General features: G+C 41.2%; 1 protein-coding gene across 18 annotated transcripts in view; it reads right to left on the bottom strand.

The window, feature by feature from the left end:
* Window positions 1-24,225, bottom strand: part of ARHGAP26 (Rho GTPase activating protein 26) — a 419,433-nt gene that overhangs the window by 42,222 nt on the left and 352,986 nt on the right. For 2 of the 18 annotated variants that reach the window (XM_077897679.1, XM_077897686.1), the window contains one exon: window positions 19,867-20,242. The exons of the other annotated variants lie outside the window; for them this stretch is intronic. Coding sequence is in view for 1 of the 2 variants with exons in the window: in XM_077897686.1 (XP_077753812.1) it covers window positions 20,218-20,242 (25 nt within the window). In the remaining variant the exon portion in view is untranslated. Of the gene's footprint in view, window positions 1-19,866; window positions 20,243-24,225 lie in introns of those variants that run through there. 18 annotated transcript variants of the gene reach the window in all.

The raw sequence follows: 24,225 nt of genomic DNA, 5'->3' as shown, positions 1-24,225 counted from the left end.
GGAAGGGCTCGAAAAATGAGTTGCCTAGAGCCAACTCATTCTGCAAGTTGCTCCCTAGCAGATGACAGACTGTCAGTGAGTTTTGCAACTACTCAGGATGGGAGCAGACTCACAATGGGTTAGAGACAAAGCCCAGTGCTTCAGAATATTGGCTGAGATGAGTGAACATTAGTGCTCTGCTTTCATTATCTCCTCAATCTCCACAACAGGTCTAGTAGATGAGGAGAACCTGTGAATGTGGGGTTTTGGAAATTCACAAAAAACCTTCCAGGATGTTTTACTGTGGGCCTAAACCAACCCACCTCCTACCCCTCACCTCAGCAAGTACTTGGCCAGCACTGTGTTTACACATGTTCTGTGAGGTTATACTGTCACCATTAACAGCCCAAATTCCCCAACAGGCCTTATCTAGGAAAAGAAACTGGCTCATTTACCACTTTTGAATTGCATGAGGCATAAGGAGACTAACTCTAAAACTAAAGTAGTCAAGCTGCTGGGTTTACATGGAATCAACAAAACTGGAGGGCCAGAGAGTTTGCCAGGGCTGAGCAACGGGTATCATCAACTTTCCAAGGAACGTGCGTTATAAAGTATTGGGTAAACTATAATCAAGCAAGGACTTTACCCTAAAAAAATACTTTTCTTGACATGTTTTATGGAAACAGCCACTTATATATATAGGATCTGAATTTGAGAATGGAGTGGCTAAGGACAGAGTGATTATCTACTTAAGAACCAGTCTGGCCAGGCCACCACAGAGAAAGACAGAGCAAAAGATGTCTGTACTAGCAGCTTCAGGACACTCTGGCCCGACGCACTGCATAAAACTTAGTTGCTATGTGAATTATTTCCTCAGCCAATTACTTAAGCTACATGAGAAATTATCTTGTTCATCTTCTGTGTTAATGACAGGTTTTGGACAAAGGAATTCTTAGTGCATCGACAATCAAGTTTTATTTTTTAAAAACTAAAATGGACGGATTTAACAAATAATTATGAAATATGTACTCTGAGATAGACCCTTTCTTAGGTACAAGGAATCCTGAGATAGTAAGATAGTGTGGTCCTTACTCTCACGGGGCTTATAGTGTCTTGAGGAGAGAGGACAATTTGCTGGTGAGTGAGGGTATCAGGTTAGAACATTTCAGAGGGAAAGTACTAAGAACAAAGTAAAAGGGTGATGTGGCAGACAGTGATGGGTGGGGATCAGAAAGGTGAAGACAGGCTAGGGCATGTGAGGATCAAGGAAGAACCTTCTAAGGCAGTAAGAACAGGTGTTGCTAAGGCCTAGTGGCAAGAATGAACTTGGTTTACAAAGGAACAGAATAAGCATAGCAGTATGGCAAGCAGGGGAGAGAGCCAGGTGAGGTGAGGCTGGAAAGGTCAGGTAAGGTAATCAAGGGCCAGGTCACACAGGCAGGATAGAGTTTAGATTTTATTCTACCTATGTGCAAATAAAAGACACTGGAAAATTTTAAAGAATTTCTGGAATACATGGTGTTGCTAAAGAATTAAAAAAACTACAAATGAAAACAAAGCCAAACCCAAACCCCTAAAAATCTCAAAAATAGTGGCATTCCTAAGTGGGGTGCCAAAATACCACTTTCTGCAAAAAGAGATGGCCCAGAAAGCCTTTTCAACATATTTTATGTGTTTATTCATATAAAATAAATATGGCCCTCAGAGAATGAAACAAATAACCAGCTGATATCACACTATACTAGAGGCTAAGTGCTTCCCCAATAGACAGGGGTTACTCCATATCCAGTTTACAACAGAGAGCAGGGGCAAGGAGGTAGAATCAGGAAGGGCTCTCTAAAAGAAGGATTGTTTAATAACACAGCATTCCCTGAAATTGAGAAGCCACAGGGCAGGGTTGAGAAAGCAAAACCAGTTCAGTAGGGCCCAACCAGAGTTTCAACAGGGGCTGCAATGTCTAGCAGGGGTGGGCCACCCAGCGCTTCTTAGTCAACAAGAGGATTCTGGAGCTTATGGTATCCATCAGTGATGGGGAGAGTGGTGTGTTCAAGTTTGCACATTGGGACAATCCCAAAGGTGGCAGTACAGACAAGGAGTGGGGGGACTGGTCAAGAGTCAAGAAGACCAGAGAGGCAAGGCTTGGGCTGAGGTGGAGGACATTCTGGGCCGGGATAGAGACAAATGGGCTGATGTGAGAGAGGCAGAACTGATAGTTCTTGATCACTAACAAATCCGTGGTAGATAAAAAGCAAAGTAAAGGAAGCTGGCCAGGTTTCCAGGCACTGACTACAGAGACAGCTTGGAAAGCAGCACCTAATGCAGTCAAGGGTGATGGGGTCAGAAAAGACTAACAGTGAATCTTCAAAGGCACAGCAGATGTTAGTAAGTGCGTGCATGGAGAAGAAACACCAAGCACATATTCTCCCATTTTTCTACATTTCTCCCCCAGTTGATTCACCTCATGCTACCAGCAAGATGCTGTTTTTTTTTTTTTTTTTTTTTTTCTGGGTGTTGATTCAATAGGAACACTGTGCTTGGAACAAGAAGGTCCAAGTTTACAGAACAGAACTTAAGACCGTTATACATTCCCCAACAGGCCACTCAAGCTCTCTTGGCCTCCATTTCTCTCATTCACAAAATAGAAGCCCTAGTGGCTTCATTCACTAAGTTCATACTTACCTACAAATAGCACTGTCAAGTGCTGGCGAAACAGTGAACTGGAAATGGGCATAGGTCTGAGGTATATTTCAGCTTAGTGCAGGTATTAGGGAAGCAAATGAGCAACTATAATATGGTGCACCAAGTGCTGGGATAGGAGTTCATGCAAAAATCAAATGAAGTATCTGTATGAAATGGCACCGAAAACTGGGAGATATTACGAACATATCTTGTAATACTATTATTCTTGATGATAGTGTTAGCCAGATTCTAAATCTCCTAGGAATTTTTTTTTAGATTTCTGGTCTGCTGATGGCATCTTGTTTCTGAAGCAGTTATGGATGGGTCAAGGCATATGGGTCTGCTGTATCATAGCTGTGTGTGTGCACATGCGCGCACACGCGCGTGCGTGCGTGCACACACACACACACACAGTTAGGTTCTCTATGGTCTGGTAATGAGCCATCACAGAGCAGTCTTGGCATTCAATAAGGCCTGCATGGAGACAAACAAGATGGTCCCATGTCCAAAGATGATCAGTTTAGTAAAAAAAGACACTTGGACACTAATATGATGATGTGTTATTACTAATGTCATACTGAATATAATTAAAGTGATCATATAGTTTACTGCCTGAACAGGACAGTGGATGGAGGAGGTGCTACTAAATTTTTTACCTGGGCAACGGGTATAACAGGTACACTGAGAAAGAGGGTCCCTTGAAAGAATACAGAGGTCAAATTCTGCTCAAAGTGATGTCAGTCAAATGCCAAAGCATATTGAGACTGTGGCCTGACTGATCCAATGCAATGTACATTTTGCTTTTCATGAAACTATTTATCTCCTTTTCATGGTTCCTGGCAATATATAATTTCCTTTTTATATGGAACCCTTAAGGCATTTATGGATTCTGAAATTATGAGCTGAAAATTGTACAAGGATGATAATGAGATACCGGAGTCTTTTTTATAGCAGAAATTTACATTACAGTAATGAAATTTAAGTTTCCATGCCATATCTACAGTTTTGCTTAAAGGCTTGCCAGGTAGGTTTACATTAAACCTCTATCTAAAGGAATTTTCTCCTTAGGCTCCAAAATGAACTGTCTTTCCCAGTGCTTTTTTATATTAACCTTCAAAAGCATTCTCTAAGGTACCCTAGGGCTAAGCCAAATTAATTTCTCATTTTTAGACTGGCTTTCTATATACAGTGGTAAAATAACTTCTACTCTAATGTGAATGAGTACGGAGGTTGATCCTCCTTGTAAGAGGAACTGGAGGAAGAACAACAACAAAAAATTCCTGGAGACATCCAGGTTATGGTATTTGGAAGTCACTACCTTGACTAAAGGGTGACCCTGCCAGACCTGTAGATAATTTCCCACATGAAACTTGCTTTCAAAGTAGAGTCCCATGAGATTAATTCCTACCACCTTAAAAGTGAACTTCTGTTCATAAATATGAAACTAGACTTGGTAAGTCTCTTGTCCAAAGTCTACTGAGCAATGGATTCCTTACTATGCAGGCAACACGACTTTTCATCTTCCTTAAGGGACAAATGCTTGACCAATTTTTGGTTTATAGGAGAAGATATACATCTCATGAAGATGATTCCATCTCATTTCACATGCCATACTTCATATGAAGAACGTAAATGAAAACAAAAAAGGCAAAGTTGTTTAAAAACAAAATTTCTTATGCCAATTCTCTTTCAAACCTAAAAAAAAAAAAATCAGAAAGGAAATACAAGCCTGTTTTTTTTTTTAACAATACAAAAAGCTCCCTCCTTTCTACATCAAGTATATTAAATAGCCTAAACTTCTGGATAAGGTACATAATAGGAATCTTCTCATTTTGGTCTCTATTATCATTTATAAAAGTGTATAATTTTTTCCCATGAGCATTAAAAATTTGGTATAAAATTTTTTTCTAAAATACTTCCAATAATATGTACTTGCAAAAAGAAAAATACCATGTTAAGTTGAAGTACAGCAGACATTCTTCATTTACGACAAGATGACATCAAACATATCTTCCTTCGGTGTCACCAGAGTACCACAGTCCTGTGTCTTCAGACATGCTTAAGCATTCTGCTTATGTTTCTTGGGAGTTTGCCTTTCATGATGTTTATCAATCCCTTTAATCATTTACTGTTCATAAATTCTGCCAGCTACTAGCATGAGCCCAGATGCCTCATTTTTTTTTTTTTACCAGTTAAAATAATATTTCCACTTAGTCACCTGTGAAGCCCGCAAAAGTAAGAATTAGCTCTTCCCTCACCTAAACAGCCTTAAACAGGAGACAGAACTTTTGTGCTCCTTTTACATAGGAAAGGAAAATCTTTTAAAGAGTTGGAGCAACAGATGTATTCTGGGCATGTAAGTTCTTTACATTCCTTCCTGTAGCTCAATATCAAATTTGAAATGTAGTTAAATCACAGGTTTACATTTAAGCTTTCTTATCTCTGATAATGGACTTGGACACATATCAAAGAACCTGCCCATGTGCACTTCTTATCAGTCTCTGACAGGTATGAGGTTTAGGAGTTCAATATAAGACTTTACTGCTTATGTGTTTAAAAATTCAGATGTAATGTATCAGCAAGTATTTGGATGAGGGCTCCAATTACTTATGATCCTAGGTAATCCTATATTGCTACAGGTTGTCTGGTTATAAGCTACAGATTTAAAATATTCTTAGGATGGATAATTCACAACCATGAGATAAAGGTACTAAACTACAGATTTAAAATATTCTTAGGATGGGTAATTCACAACCATGAGATAAAAGTATATATCTGTATCTATAAATAAAATACATGAATGCCTTTCAGTTTGAAAATGGGAAGGCTTTCCTCTTTAATTTTTATGTTAATCTATTGCTTTGAATGGACATTATATCAATTGATAAAATTTCCAAAAAGTATAAGAGTATCAGTATAAAGAGCTGAAAGGGAAAGAGAAGTTTCCCATTGCAGAAACCACCCCCTCTGCAGAAGTAACCATTGTTAACGGATTTTTTGTATTTCCTTCCAGAGATATTACAGGAACAACAAAGTTTAGGTGTATATGTTTATGAGAGGGAGGGCGGGAGGATGGGGGGTGGGTGTAGGGACAACAAGCAGCACCAAAACCTCATCAGCTTGGGAGAGAGATGGATGGATTGATTGACTGACTTTCCTATCTTTACAAATAGTAGCAAGTTATTCACACTGTTCTCAACACTGCTTATCTTCCTTAACAATATACCCTGGAGATTGGTCCATCAGTACATGAAGACTTGGTCCCTCGATTTTTTATGTATGTATATAACATTCCTTGTACAGAAGCACAACACCTTACTCAATCACACTACTACCAAGCAACATATAGGTTGTTTCCTTCTTTTTCCTTTGAATAGGAGAGTATTAGAGCTGCAATAGGACAGGGCTGGAGGTGGGGGGTGGTGCACTGTATGAATATTAACATTTTGTCCTGCCTACTGCCTTCCTTCTTTTAAAAAAGTACTGATGTCTAAACGAGAGCCTGTATGGAAGAGATGGATGTTAGCTTTCCTGCTGCTACTCATAGGAAGGTAATACCTTTGTCTCTAAAGCTGATGAAGTTCTGGTGATTCCTGTAAGCAGCAGCTGAATCCTGGGGGAAAAGAACCACTAGACTTTGCGAGAATCCAATTGTTCATGTTGGGAGACCAGCCTGGGCATCTAGGATGCCTACCGCAAACCCAAATTCTCCAAAGTTAGGGAAGCCTCAGTGGAATCTAGGTCACAGTCACCACTACCCCCAACCCTTCCACATAGCATGATGCAGAATTTCAGTTCTGTTGGGACTCAGTTTAGAATTCACATAAGCTCGGGACAAAAACCTTCCCAACAGTGAGGCAGCCACAACTCTCTAGAGCTGGACTGGCTGGGTTTGGGGCAAGTTACTGAACCTTCATATGGCTCAGTTTCCTCTTTGTAAAATGAGCAAAGTAATACCTACCTCAGAGGGTGGGTGTGAGGATTAAGTAAAATAATGCCTATGTAACTTGCTAAGCAAAGTGCCTGAACTTACTAAGGGCTCAAGAAAATGTTTATTATTGGTAAAACAATCCAAAGCCTTTCTTTTTTTCTTTTATTTTTTGAGAAACATCTTGGCAGCACCTAAAAATACACTGGTTGTGAATTTTGGCCTCAGGGTGATCCTTCACTCTCCTCTTATATCTCCATGCCCCCACATTTCCTGCAAATCCCCTCCCCCATTTTGTATCCGTGTACTTGTATAGTTTCATTTGCCTACAATGTCCCTCATCTTCACATGGGTATATTTTATTCACTTTTCAAGATGCAGCCCCGAATTCCGGCTAAGGGTCCTCCCTCTGGATTCTACTGTCCCCTGAGTCCAGTTCCCTTGTAGCACTGTCATGCTACTCAGAAGGGATCTGAGAGCAGGGTCTTATAGGAACTGTATACTAAGTTCCCAGTGCTGTGTTAGCACAGTGTAGGCACTTGCTAACTGCTGCTGAATTAAAACAAACCCTGATGCAGAGACTGATTCCAGTCTATTTAATTATAGAATATAATCTATGCCTCTGGTATCTTCTTTCAATCAACAATGTGGGCATCTGCACTTCAGGTGTTCATAGTGTTAAAAGCCTTAATTTAGAATCACCTGTCATGTAGCTTCTGTCAAAGCATGGTTGAGGCAGCTGAGGAGAGACTTCCTGTAAGAGGCAAGCTACCTTCTACCCATCACTCTCTTAAGCAAACCACCAGAATGCTTTGACTAGGTTGTTTTTCACTTTGCACCATAGTAAAAAGGATTTTCAATACTTCAGCTTAGCATTATATTCTACAATTACTCAGAAGCAATAAGAGAAACGACTATATATAGAAAGCCTGATTTATTCTTCACATAAAATTGCTCCAGAAGTTGTAGTCTATTGTGCTATTCAAAATCATGAATAAGCTTATATGGTAAATAACATTAAAACTTACAACTCCTGACAAATTGGCATGCTTTCCTTGAATAGACCACTGAACTGTACATTCCATCATATTTTTCCCTTCTTTGTTATGGCTGCATGGTAGCTCAGGACAGGTCAATGCTGAATTACTCTCTTCTCAGCTGCAGTTAAGCTGCTGCTGTGTGTTATTCTATTACTCTATTCTAATTTACTCCACTGTGTATGTATTTTGATAAAGAATAATGAATCTCATATTTTTGTTTGGTTATCAGGACTGCTTGGAGAACAGTTGTCACCAGATACCTGGCACATGTAATACATTTGCCTGCATTGTCACCCAAATGTGCCCTAAATACACACATTCATACCAAACTTGTCAGCACACAAAGACTTGAGATAAATAACAAATGCCTGGACTTAGTAAAGGCTTGCAAGTCTAGAATACGTTGCCCCAGTTTTAGCTGGCAACAGGAGACAGGCGTGTATGTGGCTGGTGCCTGCACAGACGGTAAGATGGACACAGCGCCCAGGCTGGAAAGCCATCCTTTAATCGGCGTACTGAAATCAGTTCTGCCCGGAGGGGAACAATTATGCCTACCTTCCAAGCAACAAAAGGAAGGAAAGGGGAAAAGTGAAGAGGAAGTTCATTTCCCCAATTGTAAAACTAAGAGTGAATCAGCACTGTAATCAGTAGACGCCGGGACTGTGCCTGTGCCAGAGACAAGGGCTGGACTTGCAAACATCCTGCCGCCACCCCTGCAACTTGGAGGCAAGTATAGTGACAACCAGATGGTCAGCTTTTGAGGGAAGGTTTTTAGTTTTGTTTTCAATGGCAGAAATGAGCAACTAGAGGCAGTCTCACAAGCAGGCTTACCTGAGATGAGGTGGCTAAGAAATGCTGATGGACAGGAGCACATCTGCCAGCATACTTCAAGTATCAAGAGTTGGCTCTAGGACGTTCAAAACTTCAGGAGAAAGGAAGGGTGCTGTGGTGCCACTCCCACTCCTTGTGATGGGAGAAAGCAGCAAGCGCCCCCCAGCATCATCTCTGAGGCTCTGCCCTATCTCAAGATCTCATGGTGGGGGGGCTCACATCTGGGCTACAAACTGTGGCTCAGAATGAGAGACTCATCCTCAACAAGGTGGAGGACTGGTCTCAGCTCTAATTCTGGTTCTGCTGCCTCCCAGCTCTCTGATCCTGAGGAAGTCATGCTGTCCCTCTAAAACCTAGTCTCTCCTCCACAAAGTAGGAATGCTGATAATGGTGATTTACCCCACTGGGCTATAGGGAAGATGAGGCAATGTCCAAAAAAGCCCTGGACGAGTACCTGGCAACAGTAGGTGGTCCCTAGACATCCATCCCACTCTCTTTCCTTCCTGGGATCCCCCATCCTCATCCTTTATGTTCTCCGTTCTAGCCAGTCCCAGCTACTGCCTGCTCTCTGCTCCCTCCCTGTCTTCAGCTTTGGCCTGCCCTGCCCCTCTTTTTTCAGGTACTCCAGCATTGCTCCTATTTTCCCACATTCTTCTTAGCTCCTCAACTCACTCAGAATCTGAACTTCAGTGACACCAGGGCATGGAGGGTTACAGTGAGACAACATGCAGTGGCTGCTGCAGCCTCTTTCCTTAAGCACTCAACAGGAGGAGCCTGCCATTACCCACCCACTACAAGGTGGCAACTGAGCATGGTGGTTGGGTGTGGGGGAATACTGGGCTCACACCCCACCTCTACTCTCAGGCGAGTCAGGTAACCTTTCTGTACCTGCTTCATCACAGGTAAAATGTGGGCTGTAACAGGACCCCTGCATTATGACGATTAAATAAGTAAATACATGTACAGTGTGTGGCACAGGTGCACTTAACGAATATTAGCTGTCCTCTCCTGCATCACTATCATCCTATATCTTATGGAGACCTGATGACCCATGACTATATGTTCAACCTTTGAGAGAAAGTTTGCTCTCAAGAATATGAACCAGGCATGGGCTCATCAAACCAAGATGGAATTTCACAGCCACACAACGTGATCCTGGCAGAAGAATCAGTTCTTATCCACATTTATAGGTTTTGGACAACATCACCACAAGTTGGAGACTTGCACATAGCACATGAGTTGGCTTTTGGCAGCCCTGCCATTTCTGGCAGACCACCAGAAGATGCTACCACCCAGAGGCCTGTGCCTGAGGAGCTCCCAGGGCTGCTGAGCCAGAAAATACCCTGTTCTTGCATGTTCCAGGCCGTCACAGAAAAAAGGCCAGTCCTTTAAGGTCCCTTATTCTCTGCTTAATCCCATTCTAAGATGCACTCCTTACAACACTGTCATTAAAACTAATAGAGGCCAAACCCTAGCACACCGGAGTTTGTGTCCTCTAATGATCTGTAATGGGCACTGATAATGAAAGCTATTTCCCAGAAATTTAGTTTTTAAATGCATCAACTGCATCCAGAGATAAGTAAGAAGATGAAATTTTCTTCATTTTAAAAAACTACACAATGTTATTCTCAAGGGAGCTAGTGAGTTAGCTAGGAATAAAATAAATTCTGCAACAACCATTTAGACCCAAAAAAGGGACATTTTCAGAGAACACACAAGGAACTCATGGAAACAACAATAAAAATAAGTACAGATTTCCCTCTTGGAGTGCAAAGCTACCAAATCCTTCACTAAGTCCATGTAAGAAAGAGCCATTGTAGTGGACATTTGTGGTCTAAGGCTGTCTCTCCTCTGGGAAACACCCCTCTTCTAAATTCTGATGATCCAAGAACTTTGCATATCAATCTTCCCTCCTCAGCCAAGGAGAAACAGGTGATTCAGGTCTAGCCCAATAGGGTATTATATACTCCTGAACACAGTGATTAGTTAAGAGATGAGGACGTGATCAACTTGGACCAAGAGGATGACTGTTGAAACTTTTGCAGAAGAGACGCTCTTTCTTTTCTCCTGGACTTGAAGCTTATAGAAATAAGTTCACCTGGCAACCATCTTACAATTAAAAAGAAAGAACTTCCCTAAGAGAAGAGTCAACAGAGAGGAAACTGAGCTGAGAGATGCCAAGAGTTGGGGCTTAATGGCAACATGTGAGCCCCTGGATCCAGCCATGCCTGAAAACAGACATTCCTGTGCTTTCCAAGTAAATAAATGAACCAAAAAGTTTCATGTTAGCTTAAGTTAGTTGGTTTGTGTTTTCTGTTACTTGTAAGCAAGAATCTTAATTGGTAATTTGCTAAAGCTGACACACAGGGTATTGAATATAGCAACTACCTGTACATTTAAAAGATGTCGTATTAGAGAAGTTCATACTAGTGCTAGAAACATGTGAGAAACTAGCTCTTGCTAGTGTCTAGAAAGGTCCTGGATTCAGAGAAATGCAAACACTCCAAAATAAAGCCCAGGACAGTGAATTCAAACAGTGCATGGAACTTTCTGACATGCTAAAATGCTGGGATGCAGTTTCTACATTTCACCTAAAATTTGAGAAACAGAATGGATGTTACCAATCCAAATGAAAATAAATACTAGGCTCACTTTAGCAGGTTTAGCACAGTAACTAAAGGCTAAAGATAGCAACTCTGTCTAAGGAGTAAAAATAAGCAGGAATTTTCTGTAAGGCTATGTGATCGCTATTTATACTCTCTCCTTATTAAAGCCCACTATGAATTTGGCCTGTCATAATTGTCTCTGAGCTGCTCTGCTCTGCCCTCCCTGAGCCCAGAGGTAGTCTCTCAGAGGTACAACCTGACTCTGACGTAAACAGCTTCTGCCAAAAGCTGAAGGTGTCAAAATTTGTCTGGTGTGTTTAGTGCTGGGTTGTAACAGACAAGAAGAATACAGCTTATTTTCAAATCCACTTTGCTGGCTTTTTATAATGTAAAACTCAAAGCAAAGAGGATGAAGCAGAATGTTGTAGGGCCTTGTGTGACACTTAGAAATGAAAACAGGCCCTTTGTAGAAGAAAATGTGGGCTAAAAAAACAGAGAAGAGTTCCAGATGGTGAGGTCTATTTACTGTGAAGCAAAACTGTGATGAAAGTAGGGAATGTCTCAGGCAAGTCAATTACACAAGATAAATCGATAGAAGATGTTCTATGGGGATCCAGCTAGCATGGAATTCTAGAATGGGAAGACAACATTAATAGGCTTTCCCTGCTTTGGTGCCTAAAGAAGTAAAAATCATATTGACCTAAGAAACAAAACAATTGTAATACTATAGATGAAAAGCATATGTTCAGACAAAGTCAATTACGAGCTGCTCCTTGCACATGCCTTGTACATTCCTGCCCCTGGGTCTTCCCGCACTGCTCCCCTTGCCCAGAATACCCTGGTATCTTTGGTCTGAACCTAACCCACTTGTCAAGATCCAGTTCAAGTGCCAATTTGATGACAAAGCCTTCCTTGACCACCCTAGCTTAAAGTCATCTTTCTAGTTGAGGACTTTTTTTTTTTTTTAAGTTGAGGACTTTTAGCAGCACTTTGTCCTATAGCATCTAGACCTTTTGATGCTGTTTTATAGTTTGTATGTTATATATTAATAATATATGAATATATTTTCTATTTTTTCTCTTTCACTATTCAGGGCACTATCTCTACCTACATCATCTTTAACATGATGTGCTCACAAACCAATAGTTTGATTGCAGAAGCCTGGGACACCTTGAACCAGAGAAAAGAAAAATGCATACAGGAAGTCAGTCATCTAGTGTTATTCCCACTATGTCCTTTCTGTCTCTATGTGCAATGCAATCACAGCCACTGGTCTGTCCCCTCATGGTGGGAAACATGGCTGCTCATCAATCTGAAGGCCAAGAGACATTCTTAATCCAGTTCCAGTTAAAAAAAAAAATTCCTACGAAAATATTACAGTCCACCTGGTTTGGTCATGTATTCCTGCCCAATTCCTCACACTATTACCAGAACCATGGCACAAAATCTACATCCGTGAATAAGAAGGTCTTCCATCCAATAACTCTACAAATTTAATTATTTCAGACCCATGGTTTTATTATGATCAAGTGAAATCTTTCTAAAATACAGCATGCTTTTCCCCCCTACCTTCAAAAACAGAATATATCAAGTGGAATTTACTTTACTGAGGGATGAGAATTATAAATATCAATTAGTGTTTGTGTTGTCATATACGTGTCAACCCAAGTGGCTGTTGGGCATGAAATGTGGCTTGCTTTTTATCCAGGCCCTTGTAGTATTATAGTCTCTGCGTGTTTTTTCCCCAAAGTTCTCTGTACCTTGCCTCATCAACAATTATTAACTTCTGTTAAATGAACAGGTGAAGTGTTATATTTTGAAATACTGGATGATGGGAAATCTGGGAGCCAAGTGTGTTATAACTAGATACGATAAGGTATATCTTGGACATGGAAACCTTAGAAGCTGCTCCTTGTTCAGCTCCTGCTGAAAGGTTCTATAACCTATAACCCTCTGGCCACAGATGATTAAATAATAGAAACACTTGCCTTGGGGCTTCTGGCCCACAGGCAACCACCAGCCAATGACAGGCCCAGAGCAAAGTGAGCTCAGTCAGTCAGATTCTTGCTCTTGGGAAACACGGCTGGGAAGCAGAGAATTAGGGAGAAGCAGAGACTGTGGATAGTGAAGTTCTGAGATAGCATTGGGGCTGGAAGGGTCATGGCACTCCCCCATGGTACAGAAGCCATGGGACATGGGGTGGGGAAGACACAAAGACAGAATGGTGGGAAAGGATAAGTCAGGGGTGAGTACCAAGCAGAGGTAGCCTCAGGTAGAGAAAGCCAACATGCCAAATGGCTAAATGGTTGCAATGTGGATGGCACAAAGTGAGCTGCTTAACTTCATTCTGGTCCTGGCTTTCCTCCAAGTGGCTTCACCTCCCTGTAGCTCCAGCTCTTTCTGGCCTGAATTTCTGGTCTGTGTTTCTGCCTAATATTCCCTCTATCCCCTGAAGTGACCAGATGAAGGTGTGGGCTCTCCTGGCTACTTGGAATGCATCAGTACTTCCTGCTAGGTGTGCATCCAGGATTGGTTCAGATAAATTAGAGAAAGTGGTTGGGTTTGGAACCAGATATGATGGAATCCTGTAGGCAGCTTCCCTTCTCACCCCATGCCCGTCAGGAAGCAGGACTCAGTACCTCAGTACACCCTCCAAAGATACTTCATGTCCTCAGTTATTGTTAAAATAACAACTCTCCCAATAATTACGGCAGGTAACTTTTAATGAGCATTTATTAATTAGAAGCCAAGCTAAGTGTGTGAACTACTTCATTTAAGCCTTATGACAGTCCTATGAGGTAGATATACTATTTCTATTCCTTTTAAATAGAGGTGGTTTGCAGATGCCAGGTAAGTTCTTCTCTGCAACACAGCTACTAAGCAGTGAAGGTGGGATACAAACTCAAGTAAGTCTGTCCCAAAGCCTATGTTCTTAACATTGTGACACACTGAATGATGACAATTTGACTTTTACCAAAGACTCATGAGAGGACTTAAAAGAGGATTCATATCTCTTACCAATATGAGAAACTCCCTAAGATCTCCTTTTAGATGGTTCTGTTCCCTAAGTTCCTCCCCAACTGACAACCCCATCATCTCTCCTCCTTCTTCTCTATCTAGCCTCCAAAAATCTCAATCCATATGCCTGGTCAACAAAACCAAAGCATGGAGCTTAGGAGTCCTGATTCTACTCTCAGCTTTGCAGAAACACACATTCTCCAGGCTCAGAGCTACTACATAGAGCAAAGGCAGCCCCAGAGTGATGCACAGGAAAGCAGTCTTTATAGGGTCATAACCTCTCCAGAAAAAAAGGGACATCTTCATGGCAGCAAAACTCAGGTCAGGTCATCTGAGCAAAGTGTCTTCCTTCTCTTCTTTGCTACAAATTCTTGTATTTCTTGATGAATCCAGAGTAAAAGCTAAGCATAAGGCTGTGGCAGCACACAGAGGGTTCTGCCTGAAATCACTGCTCTCCTATTCTGGGGGTGGGGGACCCGACGTTCTGATTACATATTCAAGTTCTCACGAGGGTCTTAGTTTCCACCCAATGTTTTGAACACATAGAGACCTAATTCTTCCTGAAGTGTACCTAATTTGGTGGAGGAATAAGGTGCGAAGTGAGGAATAAGGCACAAAGCTGACTCTCAGTTTCAAGAATATTCAGGTTATTGCTAATGGAGCTCTCAACAACCCCGTTCAGATGGGGTAGTTTTCAAAATATCAACTAAACTCAGGTTCTGTTAAGCTTCCCTTTGTATTGCCACTGGAATTGGCTAGTGAATTGTACCTTGAAAAGAATAAACAACAGAAGCTGACATTTCTGGAAGTGGAAGAAGAACCTGGCAGAATCAGCCATGTGTGCAAAGAAAAATATAGCAAGAAAAGTTTCTCCCTAATGATCCAGAAGTTTCTTCCTAACTTCCAGAGTGCTTTCTTGTGGGCCTATGACCTAATTGACTCATGTTGAAATTAAAGGTAGAACTTAATAACTGGTTTTTTAAGAAGAGGGAATTTAGAATATCCTTATAGACAAAGAATAAAAAAAGAAAAAAAAGAGCCTGCATCCCTACACAGAGATTTGGCTGTTGTTTGAAAATTTGGTAGCAAAACTTCTCTTGACCAACCATACAAAGCATAGTCTCTCTTCACTTACTTTTCCTGGCTCCTTAGATTCAGAGTTTAAAAAACTACCAGTTCTTAAGAGCTTTCCTCTTCCATATAAGTTCAGAAAACAATCCTTAGAGTTATGAATTAAATTTCAATTTAACAGGATATTTGTTGTAGGGCTTTATACAAGAGATTGTTACAGATTTTTTGTCACAAACATTTGTAAACTGCTGGTTGTTTGGGAGGGGAAAAAGTACAAGAGTCCTAAGGAGAAATTCTCTTTGGCGGTGGAGAGGCTTCAAAGCACAACATAACCAAATGACATCAACTTTCAATTTTTCATTCTTTCAAATATTTTTTCTCTCTCTCCATCATTCTTACAGCCCAAATTTAAATTTTATGGCATCTTAAATGTGAGGTTAACAGAGACTTTTGAGAAAAACAAACAAGCAAACAAACATTTGGAACATTCCACCATCTTTTCTTTTCTAAGCCCAAGGACAATTGGCAGTCTTAGCCACAGGCAGCCTCCTGGCTAACAGAATAAAAAAGTTCAGTCACAAAACTACAACTCCTCCTCCCCCACTCTCAGTAAGCTGGACCAAGGCAGACCAGGAAATTACAAACTTAAGGGTAGATTTACAAGATGAAGTAGGCAGATTATTAGAAACCCTGCCCACACAACATAAATTACAAGGACAATTCATTCAACCATAAATATTTTTAAGTGAATGGCCAAGCCACTCACTTGCTACTTAAAAACTGTCTTATTTTGGCACCAAGGCTCCCCCCATGTATGTAGATCTGATTTCTACCATCTGGGCCGTTAGAGACTTGAGAGGAAAGTATTTGTCTCTTTCCTAGTGCCTGCAACAGTGTCTTAAACACATGGTATTCAGTATACATTTGCTAAATGACTGGTAATGGATGGTCTGTCAGATCTGACTGATTCCGATCGCTAATGTTCTTGAGGGTACAGGAAGGCTACAGCAGCGAATATTCCACTAGTGGTGCCATATGCCATTAAAGGTACATGTAAGATTAAGGTAAGTCTGAATTCCACTGAGATTTAAGAAGGGTTAGAGGGTCAAACAAGAGCAGCTGGTGGGTGTTTTTCCGCTAATAATTATTCAATTGCAGCCTTCACTTGGGACAGTGATGGGTCTAACTACTGTCTGGGATGATTATGTTGGCCATGTCTGTCACTAACATGTGGATCTTGTCTCTACTGGATTAGTGTGTCCAGGATTCCCATGACTCCACTTCTTGGTTCTTGATCTCCTGCCAGTATATTTTCACTGTGACGATTGCACATTCTAAGTGCTGCCATGGGATGACTAAGGACATATTTCCTCTAATTCCACTTTCACACAAAAGATCAAGAAAAGAATGGGAAAGAGGATGTGTGTGTGTGTGTGGGGGGGGCTATTTCTCCTCTAGGGGAAGAAGCAAAGAGTTCCATGGTGCTCCTATCATGAAGTCTGTGCTGTAAGGCATGACATATGGAAGTAAAGGGAAATACAGGCTTCCTCTGAGACACAGTTGAAGCCAACACATTTATCTTAGATAAGAAACCTCTCTTGTGCTTCACCTTTGGATTTTCCAACTTTCAAGCAGTAGTCTTCAAATCCAAGTGCTGAAGTTAGTGGGTTTTAATTGTGCCTGTCAGGGATGTCTAACATGGGCCTTGCCAATGTCATCCTCCCATTACATCCCTAGTGCTGCAACCCTTAGATTTTAATCTGTAAGTCGCACCTGCTGACATCTTCTAAAGTTGTGAATACAGTGGTGAACAAAATTAACAGAGCTTGCCAACTTGCTTGAACCTAGGATGATTTCTCTAGGTCACTGCTTTAGTCACTAGAAAAACAAAAAAAACCCTCTTTTTTTGTGTGTCTAATCACAAACAGTATCGCTTCTCCTATTCCTACAGTAGAACCTGAAAAGGATTATAAAATTACTCAATTGTTCCCTTTTTCATTAGCACCAAGCAGGTGATCTTACTGGCTAGAAGGCAGGGGATAGTGATGAATACAGGTGATTTAAGCAGTGTGTCTGAGGTTACCAGGGCAACCGTTAATTATTACTGAGTAACTCTAGTATATCTCTATAAAGGTCAGGAGTTAAGGTTTTTCTATCATATATTTTGCTTTAAAATGGGGCTTTTAAAGGAAATTGGGGAGAGAACAGATGGAGGATGACAAAAGAAGATCAGGTTAAAGAACTATATATAGCACAAGAAAAACTACTTACATTTCATAATGTTGGTTTAGGAGATGGCAGAAGAGTTCATGCATAAATGTAAAAAATGACTTTCTGTTTTTCTAAGTTAGGGCTTCTCAAAGATTAAGAAATCTGAAATCAGGCCAGATGCAGAGACTCTAACTGGATTTACTTTACTTAGTACCCTGAGACCAATTTCCTCTGTTGTTCCAGAGTTACCATTTTCTGAACTGACCTGGAGCCCTGGACAGACCAGGCTGGACGGGAGTCATGTGGTCACTGAAAGAAGAATTCAAGACTTGATTTCATTGACACACAACAAAAGCAACACCTTCTTGGTATAGGTCTTAGTCTTCAAACGGCATCTTATGCACATCCTTAGTTATTGAGGATGTAACAAATTTGAAAAATTTTTAAAAATCCCTGTGTTACCTCAGCAGTACATACACCAAAAAATTTAATGATAGAGAAGATTAGGATGGCCCCTAGGCAAAACAAAACAAAACAAAACAAAAACCCATGCAAATTGTAAAGCATTTCATATTTAAAAAATCAAAACATCAGGTTGTATGCCTTAAACTTACACAGTGATGCATGTCAATTACTTTTCAATAAAACTGGAAAATAGGGCACCTGGGTGGCTCAGTGGTTGAGCATCTGCCTTCAGCTCAGGTCGTGGTCCTGGGGTCCTGGGATCGACTCCCACATCAGGCTCCCTCTAGGGAGCCTGCTTCTCCCTCTGCCTATGTCTCTGCCTTTCTCTCTGTGTCTCTCATGAATACATGAACAAAATCTTTTAAAAAAATCCCTGGAAAATAATAACACATTAATTAAAAAAAAAAAAAAACCCTCACAAAGTGCATCCTACAACTTTAAGAAAAAAGTAAAATGGTGATTTTAAAACTGAGGTAATCTATTTCCGAGTTTTCAAAACTGAAAAAAACCAATGTGTACACACGTTAAAAAAATTCCAACACGACAAAGGGTAGTGTTGAAAGAGAGTCAGTTTCCCTTCCACCAAAGGCTACTGCCTATATGCTTCTATCAGAGACAACCACACAGATTATTAACCTGTATCTTTCCAGAAATATTACAAACATGTACACACATCGGTAGGTATATACATCCCTGAATTCTTTTTTTTTTTTTTAAGATTTATTTTTATTTATGATAGACACAGAGAGAGAGAGAAGCAGAGACACAGGCAGAGGAAGAAGCAGGCTCCATGCCGGAAGCCCGATGCGGAACTCGATCCTGGGACTCCAGGATCGCGCCCTGGGCCAAAGGCAGGCATGAAACCGCTGAGCCACCCAGGGATCTCCAAACATCTCTGAATTCTTATATATAAATAGGAGAATACAATGCACACAGTTTTTAAATCTAACTGGATATCAAAATCACCTCAGAAGTTTAAGAAACATACCAAAACTCAGATATCACCCCAGACCAATGAACTCTGAGGCTCTAGCAAAGGAGTCTAGGTCTTGGCATTTTTTAACTTTAGGTTCCCCACATGATACTAATATGTAGCTTGGACTGAGACCCACAGTACCTTGCTTTGCCCTTAATGTACCTTAGAAGTTTGTTTTATAGCAGCCTATGTAACACCACTTCATTTCTCTGCTGTACTGGGTAGCAGTCTAGTCTAAAATGTATTTTGGCCATCTTTCACGGATGGTCATCCCTTCAGGTCCCACTCTTTGGCTTTCATAAATGGTGTCACAATATACATCTGTGCTGAAGAACATCCATCTATCCTCTATCCTGCCCTCTTCACCAGGAGCTAAACAGCATGGATTATATCATCAGGGCTCCTGCACCCTGTGGCTCCCTGGTGCGGTCACCAAGGAGGAGCTCTGCAGAGATTAGCAGGGAGGAGAGAGCCAAGGCATTTATTCTCTTGTCTCCCTCTAAAGTTGCTCGCCCCTGGCTGAACCTCTTCACCAACATTCCTTTTAAGCTACTAACTCTCTAGACCTCTCTCCCCTTTGGAGTTTGATAACCACTTTCTAATCAAGTCCCTCTAGTGTAAGAATGCTAACTGGTTGGGTGCTTGTAGCCCTAATTTACTGTACTAAGTCTTGTGATTTTTTTTTCCTGCCCCCATGTCTTTGCAAATAAAACTCTCCTTGAATTATGCTCTTTTCACAGTGCTGATGTTTTTCTTTTGATTCTAATACATCATCCTTGGAAATACATCTTTGTATTTATTTCTTTATGGACAATATCATCTTGGCTCCCTCTGGAGACATAACTTCTTCACATAAGGCAAAAAGAGGATGTGGGTGCCTGAGTGGCTCAGCTGGTAAACCATCTGACTCTTGATTTCAGCTCAGGTCATGATCTCAGTCAGGGTCATGAGATTAAGCCCTGCATTGGGTTTAGCACTAAGCAAGCAGCCTGCTTAGGATTTTCTCTCTCCCTCTCTTTGTTTGTGCTAAAACATTAAAAAAAAAAAAAAAAAAAGATGTAATGGGGCAGTCTAAACCACAGTTCTTTTATTCTTTTTCTGAGCATTTTTGACAATAACCTGGGCACAGCCCCATCATCTGTTTAGATTGTAAGGCTATTAAAATAAATACTGAAGCAATGTCTTGGGGAGAACTCCAGTGCTTCTTTGAGAAAAGCTGCTAGGCACTGAAAGAGAATCTGCTAGAGCATATACAGTGTATGACTGAGAGGCAGAATTTCAGAAAGCTTTCAGAAACTTTCTTTTTGTCATAATGTCAGTCAAATTTATATAGAGTCACAGGCTGGAGAGGAATTCCTGAGGCTAAATTATCCCCCGGTGAAAACTTAGGATTGCAATAAGGTTCTCTTCTAATTAGTATGGTTCCAATTGGCTCCACCTAAAAGAGAAACAATAAAGTAAATAGATGGCTTGATAGGACTCTGGAGAGTACACACCTAAGCCTGCTGACTTGGTGCAAACAGCTTAAAGCTTGTCTTGAGAGAGGAGTGCTTCTACTAATTAGGGTGCATTTTATTATTTGTTGTTAACTTAGTTTTAGGTGATTGATTTTTAAGATTTGAGAGAGAGAGCAAGTGAGTGAGGGCAGCAGGGCGAGGGGCAGAGGACAGCATCTCAAGCAGATTATGCACTGAGCACAGAGTGCAACATGGGGCTCGATCTCATGATCCTGAGATCACTACCTGAGCGGAAACTAAGAGATGCTTAACTGACTGTGCCACCCAGGTGTTTTATTTTAAAACTACCTCAATGTTTTGATGTGGTTGCTCTGTGTCACACCAGGATCAAAGAAACAAAAATAAACACTGAATGTCTACTGCTACCACCAAAAGAAATCAATACTAAGGATTTGTTCATTGGTAAAGGGACAGTCTAAAAGCAAACCAACTTTTGCTTAGTGAAAAAGGAAACCAATTTTTTTTAAGGTTTGATTTATTTGAGAGAGCACATGTGCAGGTGAGCAGAGGAGGGGGAGAAGGAGAGGGAAAGAATCAAGCAGACTCTGAGCTGAGTGCAGAGCCAGCAGCACTACTAGATTTCACAACTCTGAGAACATGACTTCAGTTGAAACTAAGAGTTGGATGCTTAACCAACTAAGCGCCACTCAGGCGTCCCAGAAACCAATTCTTATTAACCATTTAATGTGAGCCAGGTCATTTACTATAAGGTTATGCCATCATTAACTCATAGGACCCTCACAATAACCTCGAAGGTAGGTCTTATTATTATTATGATTATTTTTACTATTATTGTTACCATTTCACAGAAGAGGTTTAGCTCAGAGAGGACAAATAACTTACAGACCATGTCTAAAGTTAGGAAATAGCAGAGCCAAGGCTTCACTACCAGGCCACGTGGACTTTTCCATGCACCAGATCTCAAAAGCTTTTCATATGTGATATAATCCATGTCAGCCTTCAGAGATCTATTTGTAGTCTTAGGTTTATATATCAACTACATCTGTTCTCCTGAATGACTGTTGCCCATAATGCCATCCGTTATAAGAAATACATTTCCTCCCTCAAAAGTATTCACATAGAAAAGCCTTTCCTCAATTGTGGAACATTGCTTTTGATGCTAAAGTGCTGTAAAGAGCATGTTCTAAGGCCAAATACATTTAGGAAATGTGGCGTAACACCTACCCTTTGAGAAATGCACAAGGGACATATTAGTGGCTCAGAAGACCTGTAGACAAGAATTTGTAGAACTTCAACTCAGAGCTCTTGCCTTTCCCTACCTGTCCCACCCTCTTCCTGCATCAGTTTGGCGAATGCTGATTTAAAAGTCTCAAATATCCTGTACATGTCATCTACCACTTCTAAGCTGCTTTCCTGTCAAGGCAAGAGTCTTGATCTTCTCATGTTACATGCACAGTAGGTGCTCAATAGAAATATCTGTTGGTTTAATTGATGCACCTTCAAATTCTTGATTTGTGACCAAAAGGCAGGCATTTATTTGCAAAGCAGCAGGCTGGCTTCCCTGGGGCAATGGGAAGTGCAGCCCTGGTGAGTTAAAATGGGTTCCTCTATGAAGCAAAGGCATCAGTCCTCAGCCTCATAAGTTTTGACTGATCTCAAAGGCCAGGGACAGGGTTCTCTTAAGCCCCTCTACTATCATCAATGCAGGAACAAACAGAGTGCCAGTGATGATACAGGTTTGGTCCTGAGAGCTTTATAATGAGGTAAATCCTGTTTTTATTCTTGTGGAAGTCCATCCACCTAATGCACTCTGCCTATGGTTCCCAGACTTCAAGATGTATCAAAATCACCGGGGAGCTTGTTAAAACACAAGGAACTGGGCTCCTCCTCCAGAAGGGCTGATCCAGGAAGTCTGCGGTGGGGCCTAGGAATGTGTATATCTAACAGGCTCCCAGGTGATGCCAGTGACACTGGTTCAAGGAGCACTCTGACACTGCTACACTGGGCTAAGACCCTACCCTACAAGACCAGTGTAGCTGGGACCAAAGGAAGCCTACACTAGATCCTGCATGGTTTTCTAGATACTCAGTGCAGAGAAGGGGTTAAAAATGAGACCCTATGGCTGTTCCCAACTAGAAATGTGTTCCTAGCTAAGTAAGCATCTGCTTTCCAGACTGACTAAAAAGGTTTTAAAAGCAGTACATTTAATATGATTTTAATTTATCCAATTTAGGATCCGAATCTAAGATTCCCCCAAAGTACATACATAGGAGAGAAACAATTCCAAATCTAAGTGAGGAAACTGGCATTTTCCCCTTACAGGCATAATGGTGCTAAAAGCCATGCACAAAATATTAAGCCTGTTTCCTTCCCTAAAGATTTGATCAAAAATTCAAGATCTACAAATGCCTAACACCTACTTACACATATAAAACGCAGTGCTATGAGGCATTTGAGGGCAGCTAAATTCAGAATTAAATTCTTTTATTTATATGTTTAATTAAACTCCAAGACGTTACTCAGCATCTACTGTGTGTCACGACAAATTTGGGAAATTGTTTTAGATCTTTTAGGAAGATGAATTCATTTACAGGAAAAAAATACAGACTCTTTATGATGTTACCTCTTCAAGGGGAAAAGAAAACAACAATGTGTGCGAAAGAAAACATTTTTCCATTTGTGATTTCCACTACACTGGAACACAGGGATGTGGCTGAGCACTTGAATGTGGAGTCCCATCCCCGCCTCCTCCCATACCCCCTCTGCTGACAGGCTATAGTGATCCAAGTGCCTCTGACAGCCCTGGTGCTTGGGAAAGAAATCCTGCTGGGTCATGAAGTGTGAGGGCTGCCTTGAGCAATTTTTATGTGGGAAAAAAAAAATACCCTGCTAATCACCAAACACATTTATCCAATAAAAAATCAGATGGGTCATCAGGCAGGAATCTCCACCCTCAACCAAATGAGGCCAGCTGGGCTCCTGACTGGCGAAGGGGATCTTGGCTAGAGAATGGGAAAAGCTGACAGGAAGCCACTCAGAAAACAAGAATATGGGTCGCATCAGTGACAATCTCTGAAAATGCCAAGGGGGCATACTTGGAAGAGATGCATTCATGGTGGCCCCAGGAAACTGTAGAGGGATGGTCTGGGGCCTGTCCAAGAAACAACCATGAACAAGCTGGCTGGAACCACCATAGACATTGTGAGGAGGAAAAGAAGATGGCAACCAGTTCCTTGTGAAAAAATGATTCTACTTTCAAATGATTCCCCAAGGTGAGGAATGCCACCAAGTTTTCAGGCAAAACAATCAGAAGAGACCTTTTCTCCTTGGAGGTGGGTGAGAATCACAATCCTCTAAGAGGAAAGATCCTCCTCCACAGAAAAGTGACTCAAACATAGAGGAAAACTTCCTCTTTCAAATCCCTGCATTCCAAAGAATGACAAACCAAGATCATTGTAGTAAAAGCATAGCTGCCTATTTGGGTGTAACTCTTTTGACATTAAATAGCACTTAGGAGATAAAATTACTTTAAAAACTATGCCATTTATTATCACCGATTAATGCGTATTCATTTTCTGATTCACTTGGTCTCAGTAAATAACAGCTATACACATAGCTCAACCCCATGGGATGTGGACGTTTCCAAACTGTTTAGCAACAGGCATGCCTAACCCCCACCAGCTGGTCTTGGTTTAATGTAAGGCAGCATCTGCCCCTATAGAAGTTCCTCCTTTTCAGTGATAACTCAATGATTGGACTGAAAGCTTCAGTCTCAGATTGTCTGATTCCAGGTGGGAAGCTCATGAGGGGAAGGTGAGAAGAGCCTGGGACGTCTCTTTGCATAAAAGAAAGACATGCCAAGGTTGAGGGGATACAGGGAGAGAAAGGAAAAATAGAGAGAGAGAGGGTGGGGGGGGGGAGGACAAGAGGTCCTCCAAAATAA

Source organism: Canis aureus, chromosome 5 (assembly GCF_053574225.1).
Source record: "Canis aureus isolate CA01 chromosome 5, VMU_Caureus_v.1.0, whole genome shotgun sequence".
Taxonomy (NCBI): Eukaryota; Metazoa; Chordata; class Mammalia; order Carnivora; family Canidae; genus Canis; species Canis aureus.
This window is presented reverse-complemented; position numbering and strand designations above follow the sequence as displayed.